The sequence below is a fragment of the Carassius auratus genome, chromosome 7, assembly GCF_003368295.1.
Source record: "Carassius auratus strain Wakin chromosome 7, ASM336829v1, whole genome shotgun sequence".
NCBI classification, from domain to species: domain Eukaryota; kingdom Metazoa; phylum Chordata; class Actinopteri; order Cypriniformes; family Cyprinidae; genus Carassius; species Carassius auratus.
This window is the reverse complement of record NC_039249.1, coordinates 7,920,199-7,946,555: the sequence shown is the minus strand read 5'-3', so window position 1 is coordinate 7,946,555 and position 26,357 is coordinate 7,920,199. Positions and strand designations below refer to the sequence as shown.

General features: G+C 37.2%; 2 protein-coding genes across 4 annotated transcripts; one reads left to right on the top strand and one right to left on the bottom strand.

The window, feature by feature from the left end:
• Positions 1 to 1,571: 1,571 nt before the first annotated feature.
• LOC113105733 (uncharacterized) lies at positions 1,572 to 7,423 on the bottom strand. Of its 2 annotated transcripts, XM_026266993.1 has the most exons (5): positions 7,380 to 7,394; positions 7,147 to 7,305; positions 5,297 to 5,374; positions 3,532 to 5,091; positions 1,572 to 2,198 (listed from the first exon to the last, which is right to left on the bottom strand). In XM_026266993.1, exons 3-5 carry the CDS (start codon positions 5,372 to 5,374, stop codon positions 2,025 to 2,027), a joined length of 1,812 nt encoding a protein of 603 aa, XP_026122778.1. In that variant the 5' UTR covers positions 7,147 to 7,305; positions 7,380 to 7,394; the 3' UTR covers positions 1,572 to 2,024. The 2 variants fall into 2 exon arrangements, with proteins under 2 accessions (XP_026122778.1, XP_026122777.1); XM_026266992.1 differs by having other exon boundaries at positions 7,147 to 7,423.
• A 133-nt stretch (positions 7,424 to 7,556) lies between these two features.
• Positions 7,557 to 16,810, top strand: LOC113105735 (G2/mitotic-specific cyclin-B3-like). Of its 2 annotated transcripts, XM_026266994.1 has the most exons (13): positions 7,557 to 7,717; positions 7,994 to 8,100; positions 8,213 to 8,293; positions 8,379 to 8,432; positions 8,814 to 8,914; positions 9,031 to 9,148; positions 10,186 to 10,284; positions 10,373 to 10,465; positions 10,570 to 10,707; positions 12,732 to 12,887; positions 14,543 to 14,692; positions 15,328 to 15,458; positions 16,209 to 16,810. In XM_026266994.1, the coding sequence occupies exons 2-13, from the start codon at positions 8,026 to 8,028 to the stop codon at positions 16,273 to 16,275; spliced, it is 1,263 nt and encodes a 420-aa protein (XP_026122779.1). In that variant the 5' UTR covers positions 7,557 to 7,717; positions 7,994 to 8,025; the 3' UTR covers positions 16,276 to 16,810. The 2 variants fall into 2 exon arrangements, with proteins under 2 accessions (XP_026122779.1, XP_026122780.1); XM_026266995.1 differs by lacking the exon at positions 8,379 to 8,432.
• Positions 16,811 to 26,357: the final 9,547 nt, after the last annotated feature.

Genomic DNA, 26,357 nt, shown 5'->3' with positions numbered 1-26,357 from the left:
GGATCTCTCATGTCTGCTACTGATTGTCTGTTAAATGGTTTCTAACAGTGGCATTTAGTGCTGTCAACAGAAAAAAGAGCTGGTGCTGGTTGAATTAACTGCTTTATGGTTTTAATATTTAGTCATCACATTTTTTCAAGACTGGTCTTGACTTTGTAAAGTCAGTTACATAAAAGGTAGACTGTTCTCATTTGAATCTGAAAAGTAAGACACATAGTGGTTAAAAACTATGTTATTAAAAATAATAAAAAACATTATTAATATAGATAAGAATAAAGCACAGAGTTTGGTGTAAGTGCTCAAGTGCATGAGAAAGAAAAAACTTTTAAATTAAAAGATGTTTTCTTTCCACTAGTTATGGGACAAAATGACCAAAAGGGTTTTGTCCATGCAATGAAAGTCAGTGGGATCTCAAAACGGACAGAAACACTTCAGAGCAATTTTTTTAGGAAATCATAATTTCTTTTTTTTTCTTTTGCAGAAAGAGAGCAACTCAAACGAATTTGGAACAACATGAGGGTGGGTAAACGATGATGAGTTTTTGGTTTTTAAGTGAACTATCCCTTTAATATAAACTGACACTCACTGTATCACATTACAAACTGTTGATCACATGTTTCTGATGTCATGTTTTACACGCGACGACCTTATCGTCATGATAGATATAGGGCCTACAAAGAGTGAAAACTCCATAAACCTGCACACACATCCCTATTCTCCAGAGCAAACATGTTAAATGTATTGTACTTGTTTTATTTTAATTTATTTCACCTTTTATGCATTCTCCCTTCTCCGCCGGCTCCTTCATGGCCCGTTTGATCATACAGATACGAAGGATTGCTCACCATCCCTGTTGACTTAAGTCGCAGCGCTTCAGTGCTTCGCTAGGCTTGAACGATACGTATAGAAAATATATGAGTACATTAAGTCTATGAGGCCTGTTCAGTGTAAGGAATTCCTTTACATCTGTCTGGCTCTCATTGTAGAGAATAAATGGAAAAGGGTGGGGGGTGTTGGGAGATCTTCCAGAACTCCATTTGACTCTATATGTGTCAGCTCAGTTGCAATCACTTCGTCCCTTCTCTCTCTTCCCCTGCTATCTTTTTTCCTTATGCACGTTTTTTCGCCGTCTCTCATTTTTGGCAGGGATGGTTCCACAGACATTGGAACAAACACTTCTCCAGATGCTTATAACGGGGCTGGACTGAAAGCCATTGTGTCTTCACTGACACTGCAGCTGTGAAGTCAGTCCCCCTTGTGTGTATGAGAATATGCGCGTGTGTGCGGGAGAGAGAGAAAGTGAAAGAAGGAGCATGTCTGGGAGACTGATATAGCGAGGCAGAGGGTCAAAGAATGAGTATGTGTGATTTTGTGTGCGTGTCCCTGATTTTCAAGCTGTGGTCGCCAAGAGTGGGAGTGAGTGGGATGCAGGTTTTCGCTAAAGCGCATTCCTGCCATGTTAGGTATCAGTGCTTGGGGAGTATTAATGGGATGCAGTAAAATAGTCCTGCTTTTTACACACCCCACAAAGGCCTGCAGCTCCATCATAAAACAGCTTCAACAATACAGCATTCACTGTTTATCATTTTCAGACACACTTTATTATAGATACTTGACATGTTTTTGAAAAAATAACAGCAGGGGGACATACAGAATACAGGATCAAGAATGTGTCAGTGTGTTTTGGGTGGTTGTAACTTCCAAAGCTGATTTGTAGTCAGATTTCCGCTTACCTAATAATGGCTGTGGTTTGAGCACTTGGACCAAGAGAGCAAATCTTATTTCGGTATAAACAGACCGCGTGCATGCAGCTGTTTCGTCTTTAAGGGCTCATTTTCAATGGGCCAGAGTGAAATTGATTATAACTGTTTATGCTTTGTTATGGCTTTGTCTCCTTTTATTAATGTTTGGGATGTGAAAGATGGGATGTGTAGATGAAGATGAATGTCTGTGGTTTTCCGTTTTTTATTTCAGGGGGTGTTGCATGGATCACTGATCAGCTCTGCAAGAGTAAAGCTTTAAGATCAGTTTAAATGCACATTATCAATCAGGTGCTGCAGATGCTCCAGGAGAGAATCAGAGCTCGTATGGAGCCCTCTGCTGGTCTCTTGATGCACGTCACAAAACTCATGGAGAGAAGCCATCAAAGCACCCACCGTCCAGCCATTCAGACGGGCACTCCGAGAGAGGCTGCCAAGCTACGGGAAAGTAAGGAAACGTAATACAATAATTTTACAATGAAAATGATAGAACTCATTGTGAGGATTTTAATATAAAATGATTGGCTCTTTTAAAGCTATTCAGCCTGTATGGGTAGTATAATGAATGGCATCAAATAATTATAGTGCTTCCTTATACTCTTGTAATAAACTCAAAGCTGTTGTATAAGATGGTAACTAGGATTGTTGTAAAATGTGATGAGTCGGTTTATTAAAAAGGATTTACAAGACAGGACAAAATCCCTTTCAGAAAGAAAAATCAATTAAATTCTCTTCTCGGTTTTAATTTGATTTATGAATATGTTTCTGTATTTACTTATACTGCGACCTCAATGCAAATATTTTTAATTGTTATGCTATTGTTACTGACATGTTTTATTTTATTTATTTAACCATTTTTTTGTGATAAAATGTTTCCTTTTTCTGAAATTTTTGAATTATGATCTTAAAAATTATTGACTGGATGTTGGTGTAAAATAATTCTGAACAAGTAAAATTTGGTTTCCAAACGGATGTTAATAAATCCAAAGCTATTGTCTCATTATTTCAGCAACTAATAGTTGCAAAAATTGGGTGAGTTGTAACACTATGTTTTATGTGTTTATTAAAAAATTGTTTTAGGATTAAAAAAAAAAAAATCGTACTATTTTCAACTAAAATGCTAAATATGATTATTAATGAATGATATTTTTTTTTTCCAAAAAGGATTGAGGGTTGATATAAAAATAATACTGAACAAATCAAAATTTGATTTGAAATGTAAATGCATGTGCAAAATTAAAACTGAAGTCCATAACACAGGTAACCTACCTGATCTACTCTTACAACTCACCTCAAAAATATGTTAATGTTTTGAGCCCATTCATACTAAAAACCATAACTATAACGATAGCTTTACATTTTAATAAGCATACTAAATTGTATGAGAATACAGAATTTCACATCATAGCTGAAGACCTGTTCTTACCAAGAATGATTATATTAACATACACACCAATGGGTGCTAACATAATTTATAAGTCCATGGTAGTTCATCTGCTGCTTTAAATGTTCGAGCTCTTTAAAACCGGAGGGATTGGCTATCAGTATTTTTATTGTTCATGACTTGGAAAAAATCATTCCAAAGTAATTATTTTCCTGGGTTATTATTGTTATAGCTGTTGTGTGGACTTTACTATTTTCACAGAATTAAAATGATGTTTAAAACTTTATTGTAATCATAATAGTTCTTGTGTTTGGTGTAAATGGCCTTAAAGAAAAACGTTATTAGGCTATATAAAAGTCAGTCTGTGAAAACTGTAATATTCTGTACCTTTTGTTGAAGGCTTTTGTCTGGAAGCTCAAACTGAAGTGCTTTAGTCCCTTTGTGAGACGCTGCGGCCCAGAGTAGAGCACACTGCAGTTCCTGGACAGGACTTTCCCCAGCACACATTTTGATTAGCCATGGTTTAACATCTTTCTCTGGGCCAAATTCTGCTCTCTGAGATTGCTTATAGTTAAACAGTAAGCTGGAAGCGTCAAACACAGAATGCTGAAGCACGTCTTCTGCAAAGTCATTGGCAAATGTGTCTACCGATGATTTCACTTTTATGGCATCATCTGTAATAGGTCTCAGTTCTGATTTATCGCTGCAACATCTGAAGGGTTTGGCTTCGTGGGAGTTGATCGAGTCTTTACAGAGTGTGTTTGAATATCTTCCTTCTTCCCATGGCTGTGGTTCTACAGTTTGGCCTGAAAGATGGGGCTGGGTGCCATGTTTAAACACACCCTGTTCTAGCTTAGCAAAAGCATGAAGCATAGCATTAATGATTAGCTCACTAGCTAAAACATTCACCCCGTCTGTTATAGAGATCTTAGACCTTGTGTTATATGTTGAGTATGATGTTGTTTCTTCCTCCAAAACTTTTCTTTCTCCTCTCGCCATCACCTCTGCTGGAACCGTTGTGACAATCTCACCCGCTAGTTGGTCAGCAATAGCCCACATGCTCTGCACACCACCCTCATCTTTTACTTTGATCTCGTTTGTGGTGATAAAATGAAGGATGTCTGCAGAAATTTGAGCTGCATAGTCAGTTAGCCTGGCAACATCATTTTGGAGTCCACTATCTTCGACTTCTCCATTCTTGTCTTCGTCCAGACCTCCATTTCGACAGCACTCCAGTGAAAGTGAGCGCATCAGTCTCACCATGAAGTCAGCAGACGCGTCTGGCATTTGGTTCTCTACTAATGGTTGCATGTGGTCTTTGGGGGTCGGAGGAGGGGGTGAAGGAAGGAACTCTTTAGCCAGTCCTCCCTTGAGCTTCCTTGTGAAACTGGCTCGACTCCTGATCATCTCTGGAAGTAAAGGGGTGCTTGGAGGAGCATCGGGGTACTCAATAGAGCCCAGACTAGCCATGCTTTTCAATGAAGTAGCATATACAGTGGCAGATGTGCCATCATATTCCTCCATCTTGTTGTCTGTTTCCACTTCAGATGTGTTTTTGTCACAGTTGTAGCCTGAGGAGCACAGGGCCGATGCATTTCCATGAGTCCCCTCTTTATCATCCAAACTTTTGGAAGATGGATCATCAGAGTAATGATGCCTCTCCATCTCTTCTAATGCTTTGCAACAGACTTGTAAAGTTAACTCTTCAGCCAGCATCTCAACGTCGTCCCCTCTCAGCTTGATGGATTCTCTTGGGTCTCTGATCCTGATGGCTGAATCTATAATAGTTTTGGCAGTCATCTGTGCAAAGTGTTGAATGGGCTCTAAGTTCTGTTCTAATGTTACATCCAGCAAATGGCTGTATGTTTCCAGAGTGTGTTGGATTGATGATAGGTTATAAGCAGGTTGTGGGCATGAATCACTGTTAATTACTACCTGCGCAGAGTCCTGAGGTAAAAAAAAACGAGACTTCACTTTGAGCTGGTCGCTAATACAATTTATACAGTGAACAATTATTCTTTTCAATTTTAGCTGTTTTTCGATGATGTTAAGCTTTGTAAACTAAATTTCGAAGAGAATAAAACGTCTTAGAACTGTGTTTTGATTTCATTTACTTTTATACTAAACACTGAGCAAAACTTTCTGTACTTACATCAGAGTGAGCAGATTCTGAAGTGGTGACTAGATCACATAGCTTTAATGAGCTGCACAGCCAATCTTCATTAATCATCTGAAAAAAAATAGTTATAATATATTTGTAAAAAAAAAATACATAAACTAATCACATTTATTTACACAAATTTGTGAAAGTTATTGCACAAAACATCTAATTATATTTGACTAATAATCACTCAGCTTATCACTATTAGTCAATTTTAATATCAGTGCATCCCTAATGATGATAATAATAATAATAATAATAATATATTGAGCCATGATAAGTCTATTTTGTACAACAGACTAACAGGAGTACGTCGATATTGTAGGGTTGCCTAATAATGCTCTTGGAGACATAATCTGCATGATTTTGTTCCAACTCTTTTCTAACACACCTGCCAATGATTGTCAATGAAGTCAAACTGAAGGATGTGATTCTTTGGAGGTAGATCTTCAAGGGCATGTTTGTTACATGTTATTATTCAATTATCGCTGAGGACAAAAGAAGCACTGTTTTTTTTTTTTTTTACTATCTGTGATGGTGTATATGGTCGCACCTCATAGACCCCTTATTTTATCCATAGATAACATTAACTTGTAAAGTGTTTGACTAGTACATCATGAGAGCTGAACATTTGATAATAGCGGCAGTAGAGTTCGGGACTGAAGCAAAGAAAGTACATTTAAATGCAAAACTTTGGTATATTACCAACTAAACTAATCCGAGAGCAATGAAAGAAAAGTGAGTCTTAAATGAGCAGAAAAGGAACTGAAAACCACAAGTGATCAAAGAATTGCTCTTACAGGAAATAGGTCATGTGACTGACAGGAAAGTATGAGGGTAGAAATGTTTCTGCAGAATTTCCCTTAATAATTAAGACTGATATGAAAGATAATTGTTCTAGATCATCAGGCAACCTTTATACCCAACGAAACAAAGGTTGCCATATGAGTGTGAAGAGAAACAGAAAAAGAGGCTTGTGAGAGGATGTATGTTACAGCTCTGATAAACATCAGCTCAGACTAACACTTGTAAAGCACTTTGAGTCAGTGGCAGCACCCACATATTTATTTCATTTGGCAATGAACGCTACAACACATGCATAACCTGTTAGCTGCAGTCGGTCCAAGTTAGATTTTGAGTATTTAAAGAGAACTGGAAATAAAAGGTCTCCTGGGTGGTGTTGTGCAGGACATCACCTTGAAAGGTCTTTGGTTCTCTATTGTTTATGTTTTATAATACTTTGACATTTTCAAAGGAAACATGAAACACTCAAAGCAGACTCTGATAAACCACAGATGATGGAAGTTTTAGGCATTAATAAAATGAGTGATCGAACTGGTCCAAGGAAATGCGATGCTCTTTGACATCAAATGCCCCATTAAATAAAAGCTGTAGCGCGTGGGATTCATCATATTTCCTGGTATTGCTAAAAGATATTAAGAAGTAAAAGCATGTACAAAACACTTGCTAAGAGGATGAAAAACATATTACCAGTAATAGATGCAAGCTAATATCAAATGTCACATAAAATGGATTTAAAATGCCTGATAATATGATTTTTCATCCCCATATTTTATGGCATCTGATCTTACACATAATAAATAACTTTCTAATGCTGACAAACAAGAGGGCAATATATATATATATATATATATATATATATATATATATATATATATATATATATATATATATATATATATATATATATTAATTTTGCAAAATGAAAATAATAAAAAATTTATAATATAAGTGATGATAATTAACTAAACTAAAAAATTAAATAAATTCACCTCTTCATACACTTGTAAAAATACAGTTTTTTTTTCTCCATACGATACCTTGTCGAGGGATATCAGTCAAACAAGTTCTTCTTGATAGATTTGAGTCTGTGAATGATGGGCTCAGAGACAGTTTGAGTTTGCAGACTTGTTGATTTCCTTTGTTAAAGACATGCACTGCGTCAATGTGCGTGTGGGTGGCTGGGAGGTGTGGCTTCACTGTGAAGACAATAATAGAAATACTGTTCACTATTACGTAACATTATACAAATTATTTTATCTAATAAACAAACCCCTGTGGGTGTCATTATGCACATTCCTCTCAACGTCCGCTTACTCAAACGTCAAAAGAAGGCGAGCTCTATTCCTATTGGTTGCTAGGGTGTTTTTGAAAATTCTATTGTCCCGCCCCTTAACAACGGCATCCTAGCTCGACGCTCATTGGCCTACAGCGAGGTGCAGTCGGCCAATCAAATCTCTGCGTGTAGTTTTGGACGCACGCAGACCGTAGTCGTGTGTCTGTTTCAGTCTGGATAGCTTTTCGTTGTACTTTTCGTGGATGTTTGCACATATTCTATTTCAAAATATTTTCCTGGTTTAATTGAGGTTGTTCAGCGTATCGTGAAAAAGGGTAAGTTCATTTTTGTGCAGCTATGAAATCTGTGGCAAGACTAAACGAAACAGTCGCTCGCGTGTTGTTGTTTAACGACGGACTTAATGCTTCCTGCGCTCAAAACAATTCTATACCAAGCTTTGTTTGAAAGTTTAGTAATCTTGTGGAGCACAACGAGTGTGTGTGTGTGTGTGTGTGTGTGTGTGTGTGTGTGTGTTTTTTCTGAACGAAGTGTGCACTGGTGCAGCGATCTTTAGTTTTTCATTCATTCTTTGTATACTTCACATTTTAAAGAGGATATAACTGTGAAGGATCAGAACTACAAGATGCCTTTTTCGAGAGGAAAGAAGCCCACCACCAGTAAAATCCCCAAACTTCACCCCAAAGGACTGGAGGACCAGGTTATACAACAGTTATTCAACGAGATTAGATCAGATATGAAAACAACTTATATCTTAGCTGATTTGATTGTTGTTGATCTGATTTTTGTATTGTACTGATGTGTTTAAACAGGATGGCCCTCAGACCAAGCGCTCATCTTCTTCTCCCCAAGGGGCCCCTAAGAAAAGAACTGCTTTCGTGGACATCACCAATGTACGGGTGCTATTTAAACTTCTTGTTCATCCATGCTTTTGTATACATGCACCACAGTTTTGTTGCTTTTGTGTTGCCTGACTAGGCTGTCTCTCAGTGTTTTTTGGCCCCTCGGTTTGATTCTGATGATGTCAGACCAGTAAGTGTTAAGCGTCTATCTTGTAACCCCACTAACACCAGGAGATTTCTTGAATGATGCAAATCGGCATGAGCTCATTGAAATCTCATTCATGCTCAAGCAGTAAATTACAGACTGTACACAAAAGCAGGAGATCTCACCTTTTATTAACTCAGATGGGCAATCCTTTGGTGGGTCTGCTTTCCAGGTGAGGTGCTCTCAAATGCAAATTATGGTGTTCTATTCGCCGTTGTCTAACACCTTCTATTCATTCTTATTGATCTCAGATCCAACCAATTTGATTGATTTTGTGTGACTCATGCTAGTTTTAACAAAATCTCAGCAGATTGTTCTTTAGTGAAAATCCACTCTTTTAAACTGTTAAAATGCACCTCTGTTAAGGCACACAAGATTGAGCTAAGCAACCCCATCAAGAAGAAAGATCCTGTCAAGAAACTGCAGAAGAAGGTCTCAGTACTTTCTAAGAATGATGTCAACTCAAAGTAAGTCATATTTTATTGGCTCTTTATCTTTACCCTACCTTACAATGAGGTTTTTTGCATGTACTTTGAAATGATTGGCCCAGAATATTCAGATTGTTTATCTTTTCTTCTCTCAGATCTGTGATCAATTCAGAGGACAAGTTAGATGAACTCAAGAATGCGGAATTCAAGATTGAGAAACTGGAAGAACCTTCTTCCAAAGCTCCAATTCCTCCACACCTACAGCCTCCAGAGGTAAGGCCTAGGTCTGCAGCACTGGTGCCATACTTATTAAGATCAGGATATTATTACACCATGACAGAATTGGCAGGGATGCAAATATTTATGATAATGTAAATACCCAGTTGTTCCAAGGTGTTTAAAAGTTTGGAGCGGTTTACTGCCAAAGATACCCCACAGACATATTGCATTAAAGGGGTCATATGATGCTTTTTTAAAGATCATTATTTGGTTCTTTGTAGCAGAATATGTTGACATGCTTTAGTGTTCAAAAAAACAAAATTTTTCACAAACTGACCCAGTGCATTATGATTGCTCGAACACTGCAAGCAGTTGTCAGAAATGTTACACCGCTTTCCATTATCACGAGATTCATCTTTCAAAATAAATGTAAATACAGTTAATCATGTACCCTTTACCATCAGTTGAAGCCCGAAAGGGGAACAGAATCGCGTGACCGACACAGTGATGAAGCTCGTATGTGAATTACTTTCTCTCCTATGTTTACGAAACGGTCATCCATAAAATGCATTGCTGTTAAAAATTCCTAGATGCATCTAATTTCGGAAAGCAAAATAAAGTGCTTTTGCTTTCGCCTAGAAACACACAGCATCTCCCTGACATGGTTGCTTCTACACTAACTGTGGTTACTTTCTTTGCGTGGACATTTGGGCGACATTACGCAAATATTTCCACATAGTGACGTAAATATGTGGGGGCATGTTTTAGGGGTGTGTGACAGAGTCTCTTGAATCTCTTTGGATTTGAGACTTTAGTCTTTGCAACTTTACAGATCTTCTTCATGCACCAAGAGCTTTTAACACTCTAAAGAGAAAGGAAAATTTTAAATTGCATCGTATGACCCCTTTAAATGTAGAAACATAAATAAAAAAGTAAATTCAAATGAATGCTAATGTAATTAAAGATCACTCATTAAATTCTTCCGGCTGGGCATATTTTTAAAAAATTTGGGGGGTTATCAAGAGCTTAATTTTTTTCTTCATGTATACAGATTCCTAAACACAAACAAACTTTGTTTTCTAATCTTTCAGATTCCTCCTGAGTTTGACATTGATTCAGAGCACCTCAGTGACTCTACACATACAGTGGAGTACGCTAAAGATATTTTTGACTACCTCAAGAGCAGAGAGGTTGGTTTAGTAGTGAGTAGGTCATTAATGAGCTTGCAAATTGAGGAACAGACATCAAGCTGAAGTGTTGTATTTGTTTTATTCACAGGAAAAGTTTGTCTTACATGACTACATGGCCGATCAGCCAAATCTAAACAGTAATATGAGAGCGATTCTGGTGGACTGGCTGGTGGAGGTCCAGGTAAGTGTCAGTGTTTGGCCTCGTGTCAAATGTGCTGTTTTGATAAGTCTAGTAAAGGGTAGTTGGCTTCTGATGTGGCTTTATTCTTGCTCTTTATTCTGCAGGAGAATTTTGAGCTGAATCATGAGACTCTGTACCTTGCTGTGAAAATGACGGATCATTATCTGGCTGTGAGCCAGGCCAAGCGGGAGTCTTTACAGCTCATTGGTTCCACTGCCATGCTCATTGCTTCTAAGTTTGAGGTAAGACATATGCTTTCTCATGATAGCTGAAAGCCATTCCTTTAGAACCACACTTTTCTGAGCTTAGGTGTAATTACTCAAAGACTTAGTCATTCAGTCATTATCTCGCACACACACACGAAACCTGATAGAAATTTAATTACTCATTAAAAGTGTGCATTTAAAGACTAAATCCAGGTTCTTTTAAATCCTATAAAAAATATATTTTATTATCCAGAATATTTTTTTTAGCTTTTTAAAAAAATATACATGTATCAAATTATCACCTAATGCATATTATGTTTTATTATTATATTATAATTATTATAATGTATTTTATATATACATATATACACTCACCTACAGGATTATTAGGAACACCTGTTAAATTTCTCATTAATGCAATTATCTAATCAACCAATCACATGGCAGTTGCTTCAATGCATTTAGGGGTGTGGTTCTGGTCAAGACAATCTCCTGAACTCCAAACTGAATGTCAGAATGGGAAAGAAAGGTTATTTAAGCAATTTTGAGTGTGGCATGGTTGTTGGTGCCAGACGGGCCGGTCTGAGTATTACACAATCTGCTCAGTTAGTGGGATTTTCACGCATAACCATTTATAGGGTTTACAAAGCATTGTGAGAAAAGGGAAAAACATCCAGTATGCAGCAGTCCTGTGGGTGAAAATGCCTTGTTGATGCTAGAGGTCAGAGGAGAATGGGCCGACTGATTCAAGATGATAGAAGAGCAACTTTGACTGAAATAACCACTCTTTGCAACCGAGGTATGCAGCAAAGCATTTGTGAAGCCACAACACGCACAACCTTGAGGCGGATGGGCTACAACAGCAGAAGACCCCACCGGGTACCACCCATCTCCACTACAAATATGAAAAGAGGCTAAAATTTGCACGAGCTCACCAAAATTGGACAGTTGAAGACTGGAAAAATGTTGCCTGGTCTGATGAGTCTCGATTTCTGTTGAGACATTCAGATGGTAGAGTCAGAATTTGGCGTAAACAGAATGAGAACATGGATCCATCATGCCTTGTTACCACTAGGCTGGCTTGTGGTGGTGGTGGTGTAATGGTGTGGGGGATGTTTTCTTGGCACACTTTAGGCCCCTTAGTGCCAATTGGGCATCGTTTAAATCCCACTGCCTACCTGAGCATTGTTTCTGACCATGTCCATCCCTTTATTTCCACCATGTACCCATCCTCTGATGGCTACTTTCAGCAGGATAATGCACCACGTCACACAGCTTGAATCATTTCAAATTGGTTTCTTGAACATGACAATGAGTTCACTGTACTAAAATGCCCCCACAGTCACCAGATCTCAACCCAATAGAGCATCTTTGGGATGTGGTGGAACGGGAGCTTCGTGCCCTGGATGTGCATCCCACAAATCTCCATAAAATGCAAGATGCTATCCTATCAATATGGGTCAACATTTCTAAAGAATGCTTTCAGCACCTTGTTGAATCAATGCCACGTAAAATTAAGGCAGTTCTGAAGGGCGAAAGGGGGTCAAACACAGTATTAGTATGGTGTTCCTAATAATAATAATCCTTTAGGTGAGTGTATATTATTATACCATTTATTTTTTGAGGTATGTGACAAGTACTGGCACACACAAATTTTTTCTTATTCATTCATATATGTAGATATATATATATATATATACATTTAAAAACCACTGTAGGTTGATTATCACCATCATGTTGCATGTTTGTCATCCATTCATAATTTTAAGAAATTGTTTTTTTATTTTATTTTAATTTCGTTTTTCTATTTTGTGCATTATTTGTGTGAAAAATGCCTTTTGCTAGTTCGATCAAGTAGATCTGAAAATGGATATTGAGAATCCCAACCCTCTCACTAGACAAAGGTCAAGTTGACTTTGCATGGTGGGTTGCAGTAGCTGCATAGTGTGCTGTATTTTTGCATACTATGCACAATATACATATTGCATGCTTTAACAAAACAGTGAGTACTGTATGATTTGTCAGTTGTTACCCATCATCTCTCTGGTGTATCCCGACAGGAGCGAGCTCCACCTTGCCTGGATGATTTCCTGTATATTTGTGATGATGCCTACAAGCGTTCTCAGCTCATCGCCATGGAAATCAGCATCTTGCAGGCGCTGAACTTTGACATCAATATTCCGGTTCCATACCGCTTCCTCCGTCGCTACGCCAAGGTGAGAGATAACACATGCATATACCCTCACTGAAGAGACAGGTGCAACTCCTTTGGAGTCAGATGACACACACCAGGATTAACATCAAATGTGTATGTCAAAATCAGAAAAAAAAAGACCATGCAGGGTAGCATGCGTTGAATGTCTTTGTGTTTGTCAGGTGTGACCTCTTTGTTTCCTCTCTATTCCCTGAGGAATGTGTGTGTGTGTGTATGAACAGCTGTCACTGGTTGTTGCTGTTTGCTGTTGTCAGATCCATTCTCATTTTCAGCAGCTGAATTAATTGAGCTTTAGTTAAAGCTCTGCGATTTAACAATGTGTCTCTTTTTGTGTGTGTTTTTATTTGTTGGCAGAATGGCTTGTTTTACTAATTGCTCTTTCTGCAAAGTGCACATTTGACAAATAATACCATTATATTCAATTATAAGAACATTAGTTAAGAGAATAACACAATAAAAATAAAATCCTTTTTAATTGGTGGCTTAGGCTTCTGAAAAAAAGAAGCAATACCAGCACGCAGATAAAGAAGATCACTTACATTTATTCATGCCAAAGCTTTTATCTAGGGACTTTATACAGCGCTTTTTTTTTTTTCTTTTTCGAGTGATTCTTTACTGTGTTTATTGATAAACGGATAGTTTACTTTCTCCCACCTTCATATTGTTCTTCATATTTTGCTTAATTAATACTTTTATTCACCAAGAATGCATTGAATTGATAAAGGCAAAGGCATTATCACATCAGAAAAGATTTCTGTTTCAAATAACTTAGTTCATCCAAGAATTAATTTGTTTTTTATCGTGGTTTCCACAAAAATAAGTCCATAAAAATATAGAGTGCATTATTCATTGTTTTCAATATTTATAATAATAAAAAAACAAGTTTCTTGAGCATTCAATCAACATACCAGAATGATTTCTGAAGATTCATGTGACTCTGAAGACTGGAGGAATGTCTTTGCATCATCTTTGTGTAACATTCCAAAATACTTTAAAACAGAAAACTGTTAATTCATGATAATAATTCACAATTTTACTATTTTAATGTATTTTTGTATAAAAGTCTCGTTTCAAAAACATTACAAATCTTACCGACTCCAAATTTCATAATGGTAGGTTATATTAAAAGACATTTTGAAGAATGTTTGTGCAGTTTTTTTCCAAAGTTCCTAATGTCCATTGCTGTTAAGCACACTGTATTTTTTCTATTTATTAATTCATTTGTTTTTTTTTCTTTTTTTTCTTTCTTCTTTATATATTTTTTTTAGCTAAACAGCAATGGTCACTATGAATTGGTTTCTGTATAAGATATGCCGGAAGATTCTTCAAAAATGATTTTGTTTGGATGAACATTTGGATGAACTATTGAAAAATCAAGCTAGTAAAATTTAACATTTCAGATGTTTCCATTTAAATGCTTTCATGCTATGGCTCACTGAAGCACCTCTTTTAGTAACTGTACACAGAATGAAAAGTGCAGAATGTTGGATGAGCTTTCTATATTTTTTTTCTGCGTGGCCTGAAGGTACTGGCACTGTCTCTCTGTGTTTGTGTGTGTGTGTGAGAATAAAACTTTACTTCACCTCTGTGCAGTTTGTCAGTGTATGGATGCTCATTGTGGTGTGTGATGATTAACGGTCTCTCGTCTCCCGGCAGTGTGTGAATGCAGGTATGGACACACTGACTCTTGCACGCTTTATTTGTGAGCTGAGTTTGCTGGAGATGGAGTTTGTGCCCGTGAGAGCATCTTTGCTCTCCTCTGCCTGTGTGCTCATCGCTCTGGTTACTAAGGATCTTGGAGGATGGGTATGTGTTTACCTTTATGCTTCTAAAATGTATGCACAAGCACAGAGCTCATGAATTATACAGTTTATTTTCACAAAATGGCACCGTTTCTTGGTGATACACACTTTCACAGTGAGTTCCGTGTATGCTGTGATTTGGGTATTCTGTGCTCTTCCGATAGCACTAAATGAGCTTACACTGATGACAGCTCCGTGATGGCCTGGTACCTGCTCATTACGGATGTTAATTTCTGTCCTTGCACTCACACACAAACACATTCACACTCTAAAGTAGTGGGTTGATTTGTCCTTTAAGACTGGCAGATGTATTTTGGTTAATGAGACTGAAGCTGGACTTTGTTGACCAACGTTTGAGTAATTGGTTTGCGTCCTGTGTCAGTCTACGGAGAAGTTCAATTACCTTAAAAAAACACCGCACACACACTTCTGAATTCATTTACTTTCTCTCCGGATGTTGTTGCCAGCATATCCTCAAATTATTGACAGCTCGGGGGCATGTTCTTCTCACATGAAATGTTTGGCAGGAGTCTTAAAGTCTCACATCCATTATGTAACAGTCATTAGACCCCTCCGAGCTTCACAATGACGCTTCAGTGTTTGTGTAGGTTTTGACTGATGTGCCACTTCTGTTTCCAGACAAAGTGTTTGGAGTTTCACTCTGGATACAGTGTGGAGGATCTGGCACCCGTGGTCAGAAAACTTCATGAAATGCTCATCAGCCCGCCGGACAGTAAACTCGCCGTCGTCAGGAGCAAGTATGCACACAAGTAAGTCAATGCAGTTTAAACTCTGCACTTAGTAGTTAGTAGGTTTTTTGTGTCTACTTTTACTCCCTAAATCTAAAAATGCTAAATGTTTAGTTTTTTTTTTTTTTTTTTATCTCCGTCATTCAAATATAAACGTTTGACTTGAAGGTTCCTTGCGGTGTATGTTTATGCTCTGAACAGTTTTAGTTTGTTTGCTGTTTCTAAAGTTTTCTTTCTTTTCTTAGAATTTTTCCTAGATTTTTTTTAATTTTATTTTCAATTACTTCAAAATACTGTACAACAGTGTTCAAAGATATAGCTTATCTCAGCCATTCAAATACTTAAAGGATTCTTGCTCTGTTTGTTTATGTCTAAACATTTCTGAATTGTTTGCTGTTTTTTTTTTTTTTTTTTTTTTTTTTATATACATAAATCATGTGCTTTTTCATCATGCTACGTTTGTTGGCAAGCCTTGTAAAGAGAGCATTTGGGACAAATTTGACTTCAGTTGAGAAGTTTAGATGGATGAAGTTTAGTCGTAATTCATGTTTAGAAAATTTAGATTCTGTTTGCTTATCTGAGTCTCGGTTGTTTTGAAGCTCTTCCCAAACCTGATTGGCATTTTGACGTGATATTTAATGTTACGCCTGCCTACAGCAGATGTTGACAATTTAAAAGCATTGGACTAATGAAGCAGTTTGTTCATATTTAAATACTCCAGATTGTGACATTTGATTATTCTAAGTTATTTATTTATACGTTTTTTTACAGGGTTTTCTTTGAAGTTGCATTGATCCCCACAGTGAGTCTGGAAACGTTGGAAAGGTTTTTGAAATAACCCGAAAGAATAGGTGTAATGTTTCGAACGTTGTAAATAATTATATTTAATGTTATATTTTAATATTTTGAAATAAAGTGTTTGTGTGTAAATTTACATGTATATGCATGTTCTCCATTGTACGTTTGGCTGTTCAGTTGTTTTTTACAAACCATGTTATTCTTGAGAAAAACACACAGCAGTGACCCTATAAGTGTTTCAAAACTGATAAAGTACAAACCGTTTCAATGGTTCAATATATTAGGTAATTAGATTTGTGTTATTGAATGTTGTTACTAAAATGGCATTTTAATGCTTAATCTTGTACATATCTATATATACATCTGTTTTTTGTCTTTGTTGTACCTCTTTGTATAGTTCGCCATGTCTGTATGTTTTCTTAATTAAAAAAAGTGTTTTGTTTTTTTAAACACTGGTTGATTAAAAAAAAGTATTGGATATTTGCCTGATTCTTGCATGTACTTTATGTGAAATAAATGTAATTAAAAGATGTAATATCTCAGTTCAACCAGTAGGAGGCAGTGTGAACTCAGATCCTCCATCACCACATCCCTAATGTGTGTCTGCATTCAACTTCCATGCACTGCGTGTCTTTTCAACTACACTCAATCATTGCACCTATAGAAAACAAATAAATATCCTCCATCACACATCAGCCCCAGTGATAACTGAATGTAGGAAACCACTCCTGTTTATCAGAAGAGATTGTCTGGGGTTCTGGTGTCCAAACAGTCTCTGACGTCTATTGGTCGTTTTTGGATGCAGCCTGAGTCACAGCTGTGAGCCGGTCCAATCCATCATGGCCAAAAGCGAACAACAAATGTCTCGGAGCTGTTTCTGGAGTTTGCTCTTTTTGCTGTGTTCTCTTAGGTTCTCCTGTGTGGTTTAGATGTGGACTGAAAGAGGAAAAGACAAGACTTTGATTAGTGTTTTTGAGAAGTCTTGTGGACCTGCTCATTAGGGTGGAAGAAATCTGATTGCTCGTCCTCCGGGGTTTAAAGTTTGCTGTTGTTTCTAATCCTTGTTATCATATTCAACTCAATGAGGTTTGTGCGTTCCGTCCCTCCGATCACTGACCGATTGGATCCTGGGCCTTGTTTATGTGCTGTGAATCCTGAAGTTTGACTGCAGAATTGACATGCAAATCTTGATTGCTCATTAGCAGTGGCACGGAATTTGTTTACTGCTAAAGGATGCCATTTATAATCGGATTGCTTAAACATTTGTGGATAAGTGTCTGTGGCGACTCCATTAATTGGGATAAGGAGGCCAACACATCAATATCTGGCGGAGTAAAAATGGAAGAGCCATCTGTTGAATAATACTTCATCTTTATGCCATATTCTGTCAGAATAATGCCAGTTCATAAATGTCCTAAACCACATTTCAGTGAAATCAAGAGACAAAAATACGGAAGCTTGTTTCTGCCACAGGATAATAAAAAAATAAAAAGGGTAATTGTGACTTAATTTCACAGTTCTTCTTTTTTTGTTGTTGAGATTTTAATTCAGAATTGCAAGTTTCAAGCATTAGTAGGAAAGTTGGAATTGTGAGATTTAAGCTTGCAATAGACCTTAGTCAGATTATATACCATACTGAATTTACTATGGATGAAAACAAGGCTGCATGTGAGGGATAGACCTGCAGTCTTTACAATGGAATGGTCGTAGATCATATCAAACTTTCAAAAATGTTTTCTGGAGTTTTTCTTTTTCACTGAAAGTCTTTTGGAAAGGTGCATCAGCTGAACAATCCACACGTTGTTAAATAACGGCACAGTCTATCGAACACACTGTACTTGTTTTTCAATAATCAAAAATGGTGCAACCCTGATTAAGGTCTATTGTGTGTGTGTGTGGGGGGGGGGTATATAATGCTTCTCTAGCAGAAAAGACAAAAACCGAATAGTTAGATGCTAAATGCATGTATGGATGAATCCATACAAAAAAAACTGCAGTATGTAAATAAAAAAAATGCAGAATTGTGAGATATAAAATCGCAAGTGTATCTATCTTGCCGCTTTCAGAATATTTGTTTCTCAGAACTTAGTTTATATCTCAAAATTCGGACTTTTTCAGAATTTCTAGTGATAAAGTCTTAATTGTGAGATAAAATGTCTCAATTAGATTTTTTATTGATTTTTTTTTCATGGGCTTCTATATAAAGAATCGTATCTGTGATCTTGAGGAGAATCTCGAGCAGCTTTGCTACATAAAAAACAATTAACCATGGTTACAGACATTTTCCTTGTATCTTAATGCTGTGAGAATGGCAGAGCAAGAGGCTACTTGTTAAAACAGTGCGATATCAAGTAATTGTAATTTCAGTGATGCAAAATTATACATAACCTCCAGCTTTTTAGCTTGTTTTGAACCAATTACTCTCTTATGGCACATCACTGTTCACCTCTTCCATATTCTGTGTGCGACCTCTTGTTTATCTTTGCTTAAACAGACTTGCGTTGTTTGACTATCGTTTACAAACAATTTTCCTGTCATTTTCTCTGAACCCCGAGGCAACTGGGTTGTATCCATGATAATTTCCACCCAAAAACAAATGCATGAGTGTGGAGCCAGATATGCTATTTGGGCCACAAACGATTCATGGAGCAAATTCCCTCAAAGACAGAAGTGTTTACCTTAGCCAGCTAACTACATCTGAAAATTCATTACAATCGAGTTGGCTACGTTCAGCTGCGAACACATGCAGCTCTGATGGGACACATAAACATGGCAGTTACATAATAGCCTGCAGCAGCTGTGTTAGTGAGAGGTGAAAAAGATCAAGCTAAGAGCATGATGACACTGTGACAAGCTGTGCAGCTTACTAATGCGTGTATTATGCATGCATGAATCTGTCTAATAGACATGGAAAATACATGAAAGAGGTCAATGATGTGTACCCAACATCATCTGGTCTGCACATCTGTCTCCAAGACAATAATTACCAGAGTCAACGCCCAGGCTATAGAAGATGCTATAGTGATGCATCTGTCGCAGGACTTATGGCCTAATAGTTTCATTCATCGTTTCATTTTTCTCAACTGAGAAAAAAAAGAAGTACATTTCATGTTATAATTTTTGCTCCTTTGATCCATTTTAAATAAGTAAGCTTAATAATGTTATCATTTTTAGAATTGTCTTAATTTTAATATTTTCAATGATGTGGTTTTAAATATAATATTAGGTTTTGAATGAGACATGGAAGACAAAATAAAATTTTGGCACCCTTGTAAGTAGGCCTGGGCCAGACTGTTTTTATAAGGACAGTATATCATTGTTGTTGGGTTTTCAGTTTTGTTTAGTGCTACTTTGTATTAAACTATTTAGTTTTATATAAGGAATGTGCAGCATACAAAATCAGATTTACTGTAGCTTTGTCTGTCAGAGTAATATTTATCTGAACTGTAGATAAATCAAGAGTAAATAAAAATGCAACGTAAAAGAAAAAAGTTAAAACAAATAAAACAACAATATAGGTCTATATTGTACTATAATACAACAAATAACAAATAAAGGTATCTGTAAGTTTTTATTTTTTTATTTTATTTGAATAGTATGCAGAAAATCAATTCGTATGAATTCGTATGACCTCACTTGTATGGTTTTGTACTATTTGTCTAGACCCCAGTGACGGGTAGGTTTAGGGGCGGGGTTAGTTGTAGGTTATCCGTATAAATTCATATGAATTGTGCAACTTGAAAAATATTTAAAATTTAGCACAAATCGTATTAATTTGTACAAGTGAGGTCGTACAAATTCATTCAAATTATCCACCTCTTAAATATGTGCGAATTTCCGTGAGATCAGACTGGAAGATTTTGAGTTCAAACAAAACATGCAGTCCATGTTAGGGAAGCCGAAACCTTGAGAGCGTGATGGATGAACGTGAGCGATTTCTTAGCCTGCATCCCAATGTGCATACTATCCAGTAATTTTCAATACTATTTAGGGCAGATATGGTGGATAGTATGCACATTGGGACACAGGGATAGTTTTATAGCGTTCGTCATTTCCGCAGTCTTTTGTTTGTCACGACTTGCAGCCAAAACGTACTAAAGAAATTGCCTACATGAAGACAGAGGAACTTGAAGAGACCTAAAAGTAACAGGACTGAAAATGATCATGAACATCCAGCATTTCATCTCTGGAGAGAGCTGACAGTTTCAACGTTGGGTGGACTATGACTGACTGTAATTTTTTCTTTCTTTCAGCTGAAACTTTTATAGCTAGTTACTGTTGTAGTTAGTTTAATTAATTGTCAAAATAGTCAAAAAATCAATGATTCATCATCATCATCATTGCAACTGACTGACTTTAGTTTCCTATTTTTTTGTTTTCAGTACTTGTGGATGTCAGTGGCAACTGTCTGTTCGGTTACCAACTTTCTTCAAATTACCTTCTTTTGTGCTTAACAGAAGAAAGAAACCTATACAGGTTTTGAACAACTTTAGGGTGAATTCACGAGAGATGAATATTCACTTAGTGGTGAACTAGAAAGGGAAACTCCAGCCAAAGATGAAAATTATCTTATTTCCTCAACCTCATGCTGACCCATTATTATGTTATTTTTCAGATAAACTCAAGTTTTTTAGAAAAACACTCAATCTCTGTGTTGTTTACTAATTAGAGTGGTTAGTAACCTAGAAACCTAGAAGTTGACAGTTCAAAAACCACACAAACGATAACTGTGGTAACTCATATGACCCCAGTGAAATGTCTTCTGAAGTGAATGAATAGGTTTTTTTATAAGAATAATATTTATAATGACAGTTGGCCATGTGATAGTTTATAGTTTAAAAAGTTTAAAATATTAGTGTTCTTTTATACAAATACCTGTCTTTTCTCCTCAGAAGACACTGATTCATCTACTGGGATAGAAGTATTGGGTGAAGTATTTCTCTGAGCCTGAGAAAGTTCTAGAATGATGAATATACATCACTTTTTTAAGTCTTTCTTTCTTTCAGAATCAGTCATACATACATCCGCTGAATATGGTGATCAGTGATATCTGAGGATGTGCAGTTGAAGTATGAATTCTGCTGTAACAGATGCAGTACTGTCAGATCCTCCCCCAGTCTCACTGGCTGGCTCCGGCTCCCGCTCTGATTTTCTGAGTTTCCTTTGGAGAAGAGGGGCGTATGAACACTGACCTTGATGATTAAGGAGAGATGGAGTGGAATTGTGGAGTGTTTTGCTCTGCTCCAGGCTTTGGAGATTAAGAGGATTGAGATGAGAGCTGAGATTAACCTCTTCATTCATCTGCGACCGAAGCTCAAGCTCAACGTACACAGGACACATACACAGTTAATCTAAAACAAAAACAAAGGTCGTATAAAAAGCTCCTCTATCTTTTTTTATTGATCATATGTATTAAAAGGACTAATAGACATTCAGAACCTAAGCATTTTGTGCTCATTATGCATTCAGAAGCTTGATAACGGCTGAGTTGGGTCTAATCTCAGGGCGATGTTTACTTGCTGCTGGTGTCATGTATGAAACTGATTACTTGGCAGACTGTGCGAACCGTGCATTCAGGGTGACTGTTAATCAGTACACGCTCACTGTCTCTCGGGAATGGGTGGCCAACTGAAAAAATCAACGAAACAACCAAAAGGATGTTATGCTGGAATGTAAACTGCTAGAGTTTCAGTTTCATAATCACTTCCTGCTGCTCTACACGGAAAAGAGCTGATGGGCAATTGTCTTTTAGATGAGTACGCTTGAGTTTGTTTTGTTGAAAATTGGTGGTGCCAATTGAAGTGCCTAATATAGTGTTATTTAAAAACACATGCTTATTTCACTAGAAAATCCCCCTAAAGGGATGTTATTTATTTTCCTAAAACACCATGTAACCTTCTGAGACTCCATTCCTTGGAGATAAGGGATAATTATTTTCTGTACTGTCATCGTTCTGTCTCTCTCTCACCTCCTTTATTGGGAATGGAAAGACAAAATGACAAATAAACAAAGTTATAATTACTGTGACGGTGCAACCTTTCGAAGCAACTACTAAGGCAGACTCTCATAGAAGTAAAACCGATTCTTATGGCCTCCTTGCTTAATTCCTGACAGACTTAACATTCCAACCCGCCTCTGTCTTTCTTTCTGATAAAGAAGCAATTTGCCCCCCCCCCCCAAATCCTTCCATTTTTTCCTCTTTATCCCTCTCTCCTCACACACAGTGGGCTTGTCTCGTGATTGCATCAGTTCTCATTTGCTTCCCCCCCACCATAAATGCTCAGAGCTCCTCTGAGCTTGTCATCCACGTATGGATGCAATCTGTTATCAAGACTGCCAAGGGAAGCTGCCGAGCTACTAGTGTGACCGCCTACGGTCTGTCCCCAAACCACCAGCTGAGGATATAATGCATTATGGCATAGTTCATCCAAAAATAAGCATTTATTGAACATTAAAGCCTATTTGTGTCATTCCGAACCAGTGTGGAACACAAACAGGGGCTGTCAGGTTAAAGAAGCACCAAAGAAGTAGCCAAAGTCTTCTGAAGCCATATGATAGATTTGTGAGAGGAATAGACCAAAAAGTTGTTATTCTTTGAGAAATTTGATTGACAGACCATGGTTGCAATTCCCTTTCATTGTATACAGTTGAGCAGTGCAGAAGAAAGCAAGTCATATAGGTTTGGAACGACATGCGAGTAAATAAATGATGACAGATATTCCACTTTTTGATGAACTGTCCACTAAAAAGAGACTTAACAGCATCCAAGTTTTGATGCAATCGTTGCTAAAAGCAGAATCAGTTTTACCTGACGGCATCTTAAGAACTTTATAACTTTATACCACTCATACTGAATGACACCTGTTTGAACTGATTTGGGACAGGCTGTCCATTTCTAAGATTTCTCTGTGGATAGTGTAAGCGATGAGACATTTTAGATCTGAGTAAAAGGCTTCTACTGACTTCTACTGACACCGTCACAGTCTGTTTTAGCATCTAACTGTCTATCTATATGTCTGTCTGTCAATCTATCTCAGTTTTTCTGTACTTCTAATATTTGGGATTTTCTGAATTGCCCTTTTCACGGTGTGTAGTTCGGTTCTACTGTGTGACAGGGAAAGTATCTCTCTTTATTACAGACATCCACTCCTCATCAGTCCTGAACAGAAGTGGAGGGATTTGCCACCTAGAGCGAGTGACCTCTCTCACATTTACAGAAGGAAGGAGTGAAAGGAGGATTACTGAGGTAAAATGGGATGTAAGAAAGAGTAAGTGATAAGGGGAGAGGATGAATGCAGAGTGGATTGGTGATGAGAGAAAACGAAAAAGATGGAACTGATGATTACAAGGGATAAAAAAAAGAACTGGACCTGCCAAAGAAAGAAAAAAGTACTTTTTTGTTTAGTAGTTAAGCTCTAGACTAGAGTATGACAACATATCATGTTGTTCTTATTCATTACAGGGTCTGAAATTATTTTGCATGGTTAAAATCTTTAGACTGGCCCTTTAGACTAATGGACTTTTTACATTTTTGAGAGGATCATAAGTGTTATTTGTATTTTGAATCCCATTTGTTGTATTACTTTTGTTAGTTTCCAAGTAATAGTTATGGACTGCATTTCAAAACTTAGAAACTGAGATGAACTTAAGATAAACTTAAAAAGACTTGAGATAAACAGAGGCCTTTAAGAGATTAAGAGATTCTGCCTGTACTCAAACACACATACTGACACACACTCCACATTTGAGGCTTTACTTCTGGGACAACAAAGGATGCGCATCGGCTCTCCTGTAGAAATTGTGTCTCTCTAATAGGCTTTGAGAATGTTTGAACTCCCTGCCATTTCAACAGCAACAATCAATAGATCCTCATGGGCCAGGGCTCAAATGTTCAACAGAAGCTTATTATGATCTCTAAAAGCAAGTTTCGAGTTAACATAAATATATATATATATATATATATATATATATATATATATATATATATATATATATACATATATTTATATATATATATATATATATATATATATATATGTGTGTGTGTTAAGTGTAAACTTGCTTTTAGAAATAAAATATACACATTCTTCAAAAATATTTGCTGCTATATTTCTTTCAATGGAAACCAAAAGAATATTTTTACTGCCGAAACATTCATTGACAGTTTTACAATTAAATTTAAATTAAATTTATGCATTTAGCAGACGCGACTTACAGTGAATTCAGGCTATCAATTTTTACATATCATGTGTTCCAGGGGAATCAAACCCCCAACCTTGCGCTTGCTTGCTTGCTAGCGCAGTGCTCTACCAGTTGAGCTACAGGAACACTGACATGAGGGTAAATAATGACCGAATTTCCATTTATTAGTAAACTTTTCTTTTAACACACTTTATTCTCTTTTACAGCTCCGACACATTTAGGACAAATAAGGTGAAGGAGAGAATGTGTGACTGCATCTCTGAATGCCCACTAGTCACTAAGGGCATGATTTGCTTTGAAAGCTCCGTAATTCTTCAAAATGATTGTGTGTGTGTTGAATAACATAACTACTCCACACAGGTGGTGTGATGTATATGTGAGCATTTGCCTTGAGGTCTTGCCACAGGCACAGACAGATGGACCAACCAGTTGGCCAGACTACTTTCACGGGACATGAGATGGGAAAAAAAAACAGCATTTCTTTATTTACTTACAGGTTACCTGAGGGAATGTCAGGTGGAAATGTTGTAACTGACCTTGCTAGCTTTCCAAAATACTTTGGCAAATCCAAACCACTGACCCTGAAACCAGTTTTTCTAAAAAGTGACAGTATTCGTCAGATTTTTTTCCGCTCAGTATTTGGAGACACGTCTACTTTTAGAAATGTTATTGGTCCTTTTCCTTTTCTCTTCAGTGATTCGGCTCTGACTTCTGCAGTGTTTTGGCAGTTCTTAGGGCTGAGATGTCACTTTGTGTCTTGCCCCCTTTGCTTCCTTCCAGTAACCTCCCACACTTCAGACTGTCCGGCATCCGATTTCTTTCTCGACTGTTTACTTTCACTCAGGTACGTCACTAGTGGAGTGAAAGGTGGTGACGATTATAAGGGCCCAACGGCTGAGGGGGGCCCCCGGCGATCTCAACCGTCTAGCTGAGGCCAGCCTAAAAAGATGATCAGGACAGTTGACGGGCCACTGCTGTGTGTTGTCACTAAAGCTTATAGTTTTCATGTGTTTTTAAACCTTGCCAATTGAATAATTTAAAAGAGTTTAAAGCATTAAAACACAAGAAGCAGGACAGCTCAACTGAGTAGGCTACTCGCATGCTGTGTTCTGTGCACAGGCAGAGAGCCACGTTTCACAAACAGCAGCATTGAACCGAGCTCTCCTTCAGGAAGTTCACGTCGTAGTTTAAACAAACTGAAAAAAATGTGAAAGAGCCCAATTCAGCACCCGTGGTGTTCTGGTGTTCAGGGCGCACACAGAGACGTGTCTCAAAGCGTTTAAACAAAGAATCTGTCTCTTCTTGCCTTTGTTCCGACAAATACATACAAAATATGTCAAAATACCCGTCTTGTAAAGTGTGTTCGAAAAAACTGTCAGTTATGTCTTGTGAAAGCAGGGCCATAGCTGGGGTTTGCGGGGCTCAGGTTCAGGTTGTACCCATGGGCCCTGTTTGAAATTGGATAAATAATTTTTTTTTTTTTTTTTATTTGAGTAAAATCAAACAATGTTTAAGTCTTTTCAAGTTTGTAGGTGTCCAGATATAGAAAATGAATAATCAAATGTAAGTAGCATTGCATATTCTTCACTGTATAAATTAAACATAGATTAATTCTTGTTAAAACTACAAAGTAATTGAGTAAAGAGCAGTAAATGATTTTCTCCAATTTAATATCTTGGATTAACATTAAGGACACTGACAGCCTCAACTGTTAACTTTCACTTAAGACATAGCTGACAATTTTTGAGAGGATACTCACAAAGAAGAGTTTTTTTTTTGTTTATAACACTCAATTCTGTGTTTAAGGGCTGTAGACACAGATCCCTGCGTGTGTGTGGTGCGCACAGAACAGCATGCAGGTGCTCAAATAAGCATTTCATGTATTTTTGTGTTTGTATATTTAAACTGGTGACGTGTATT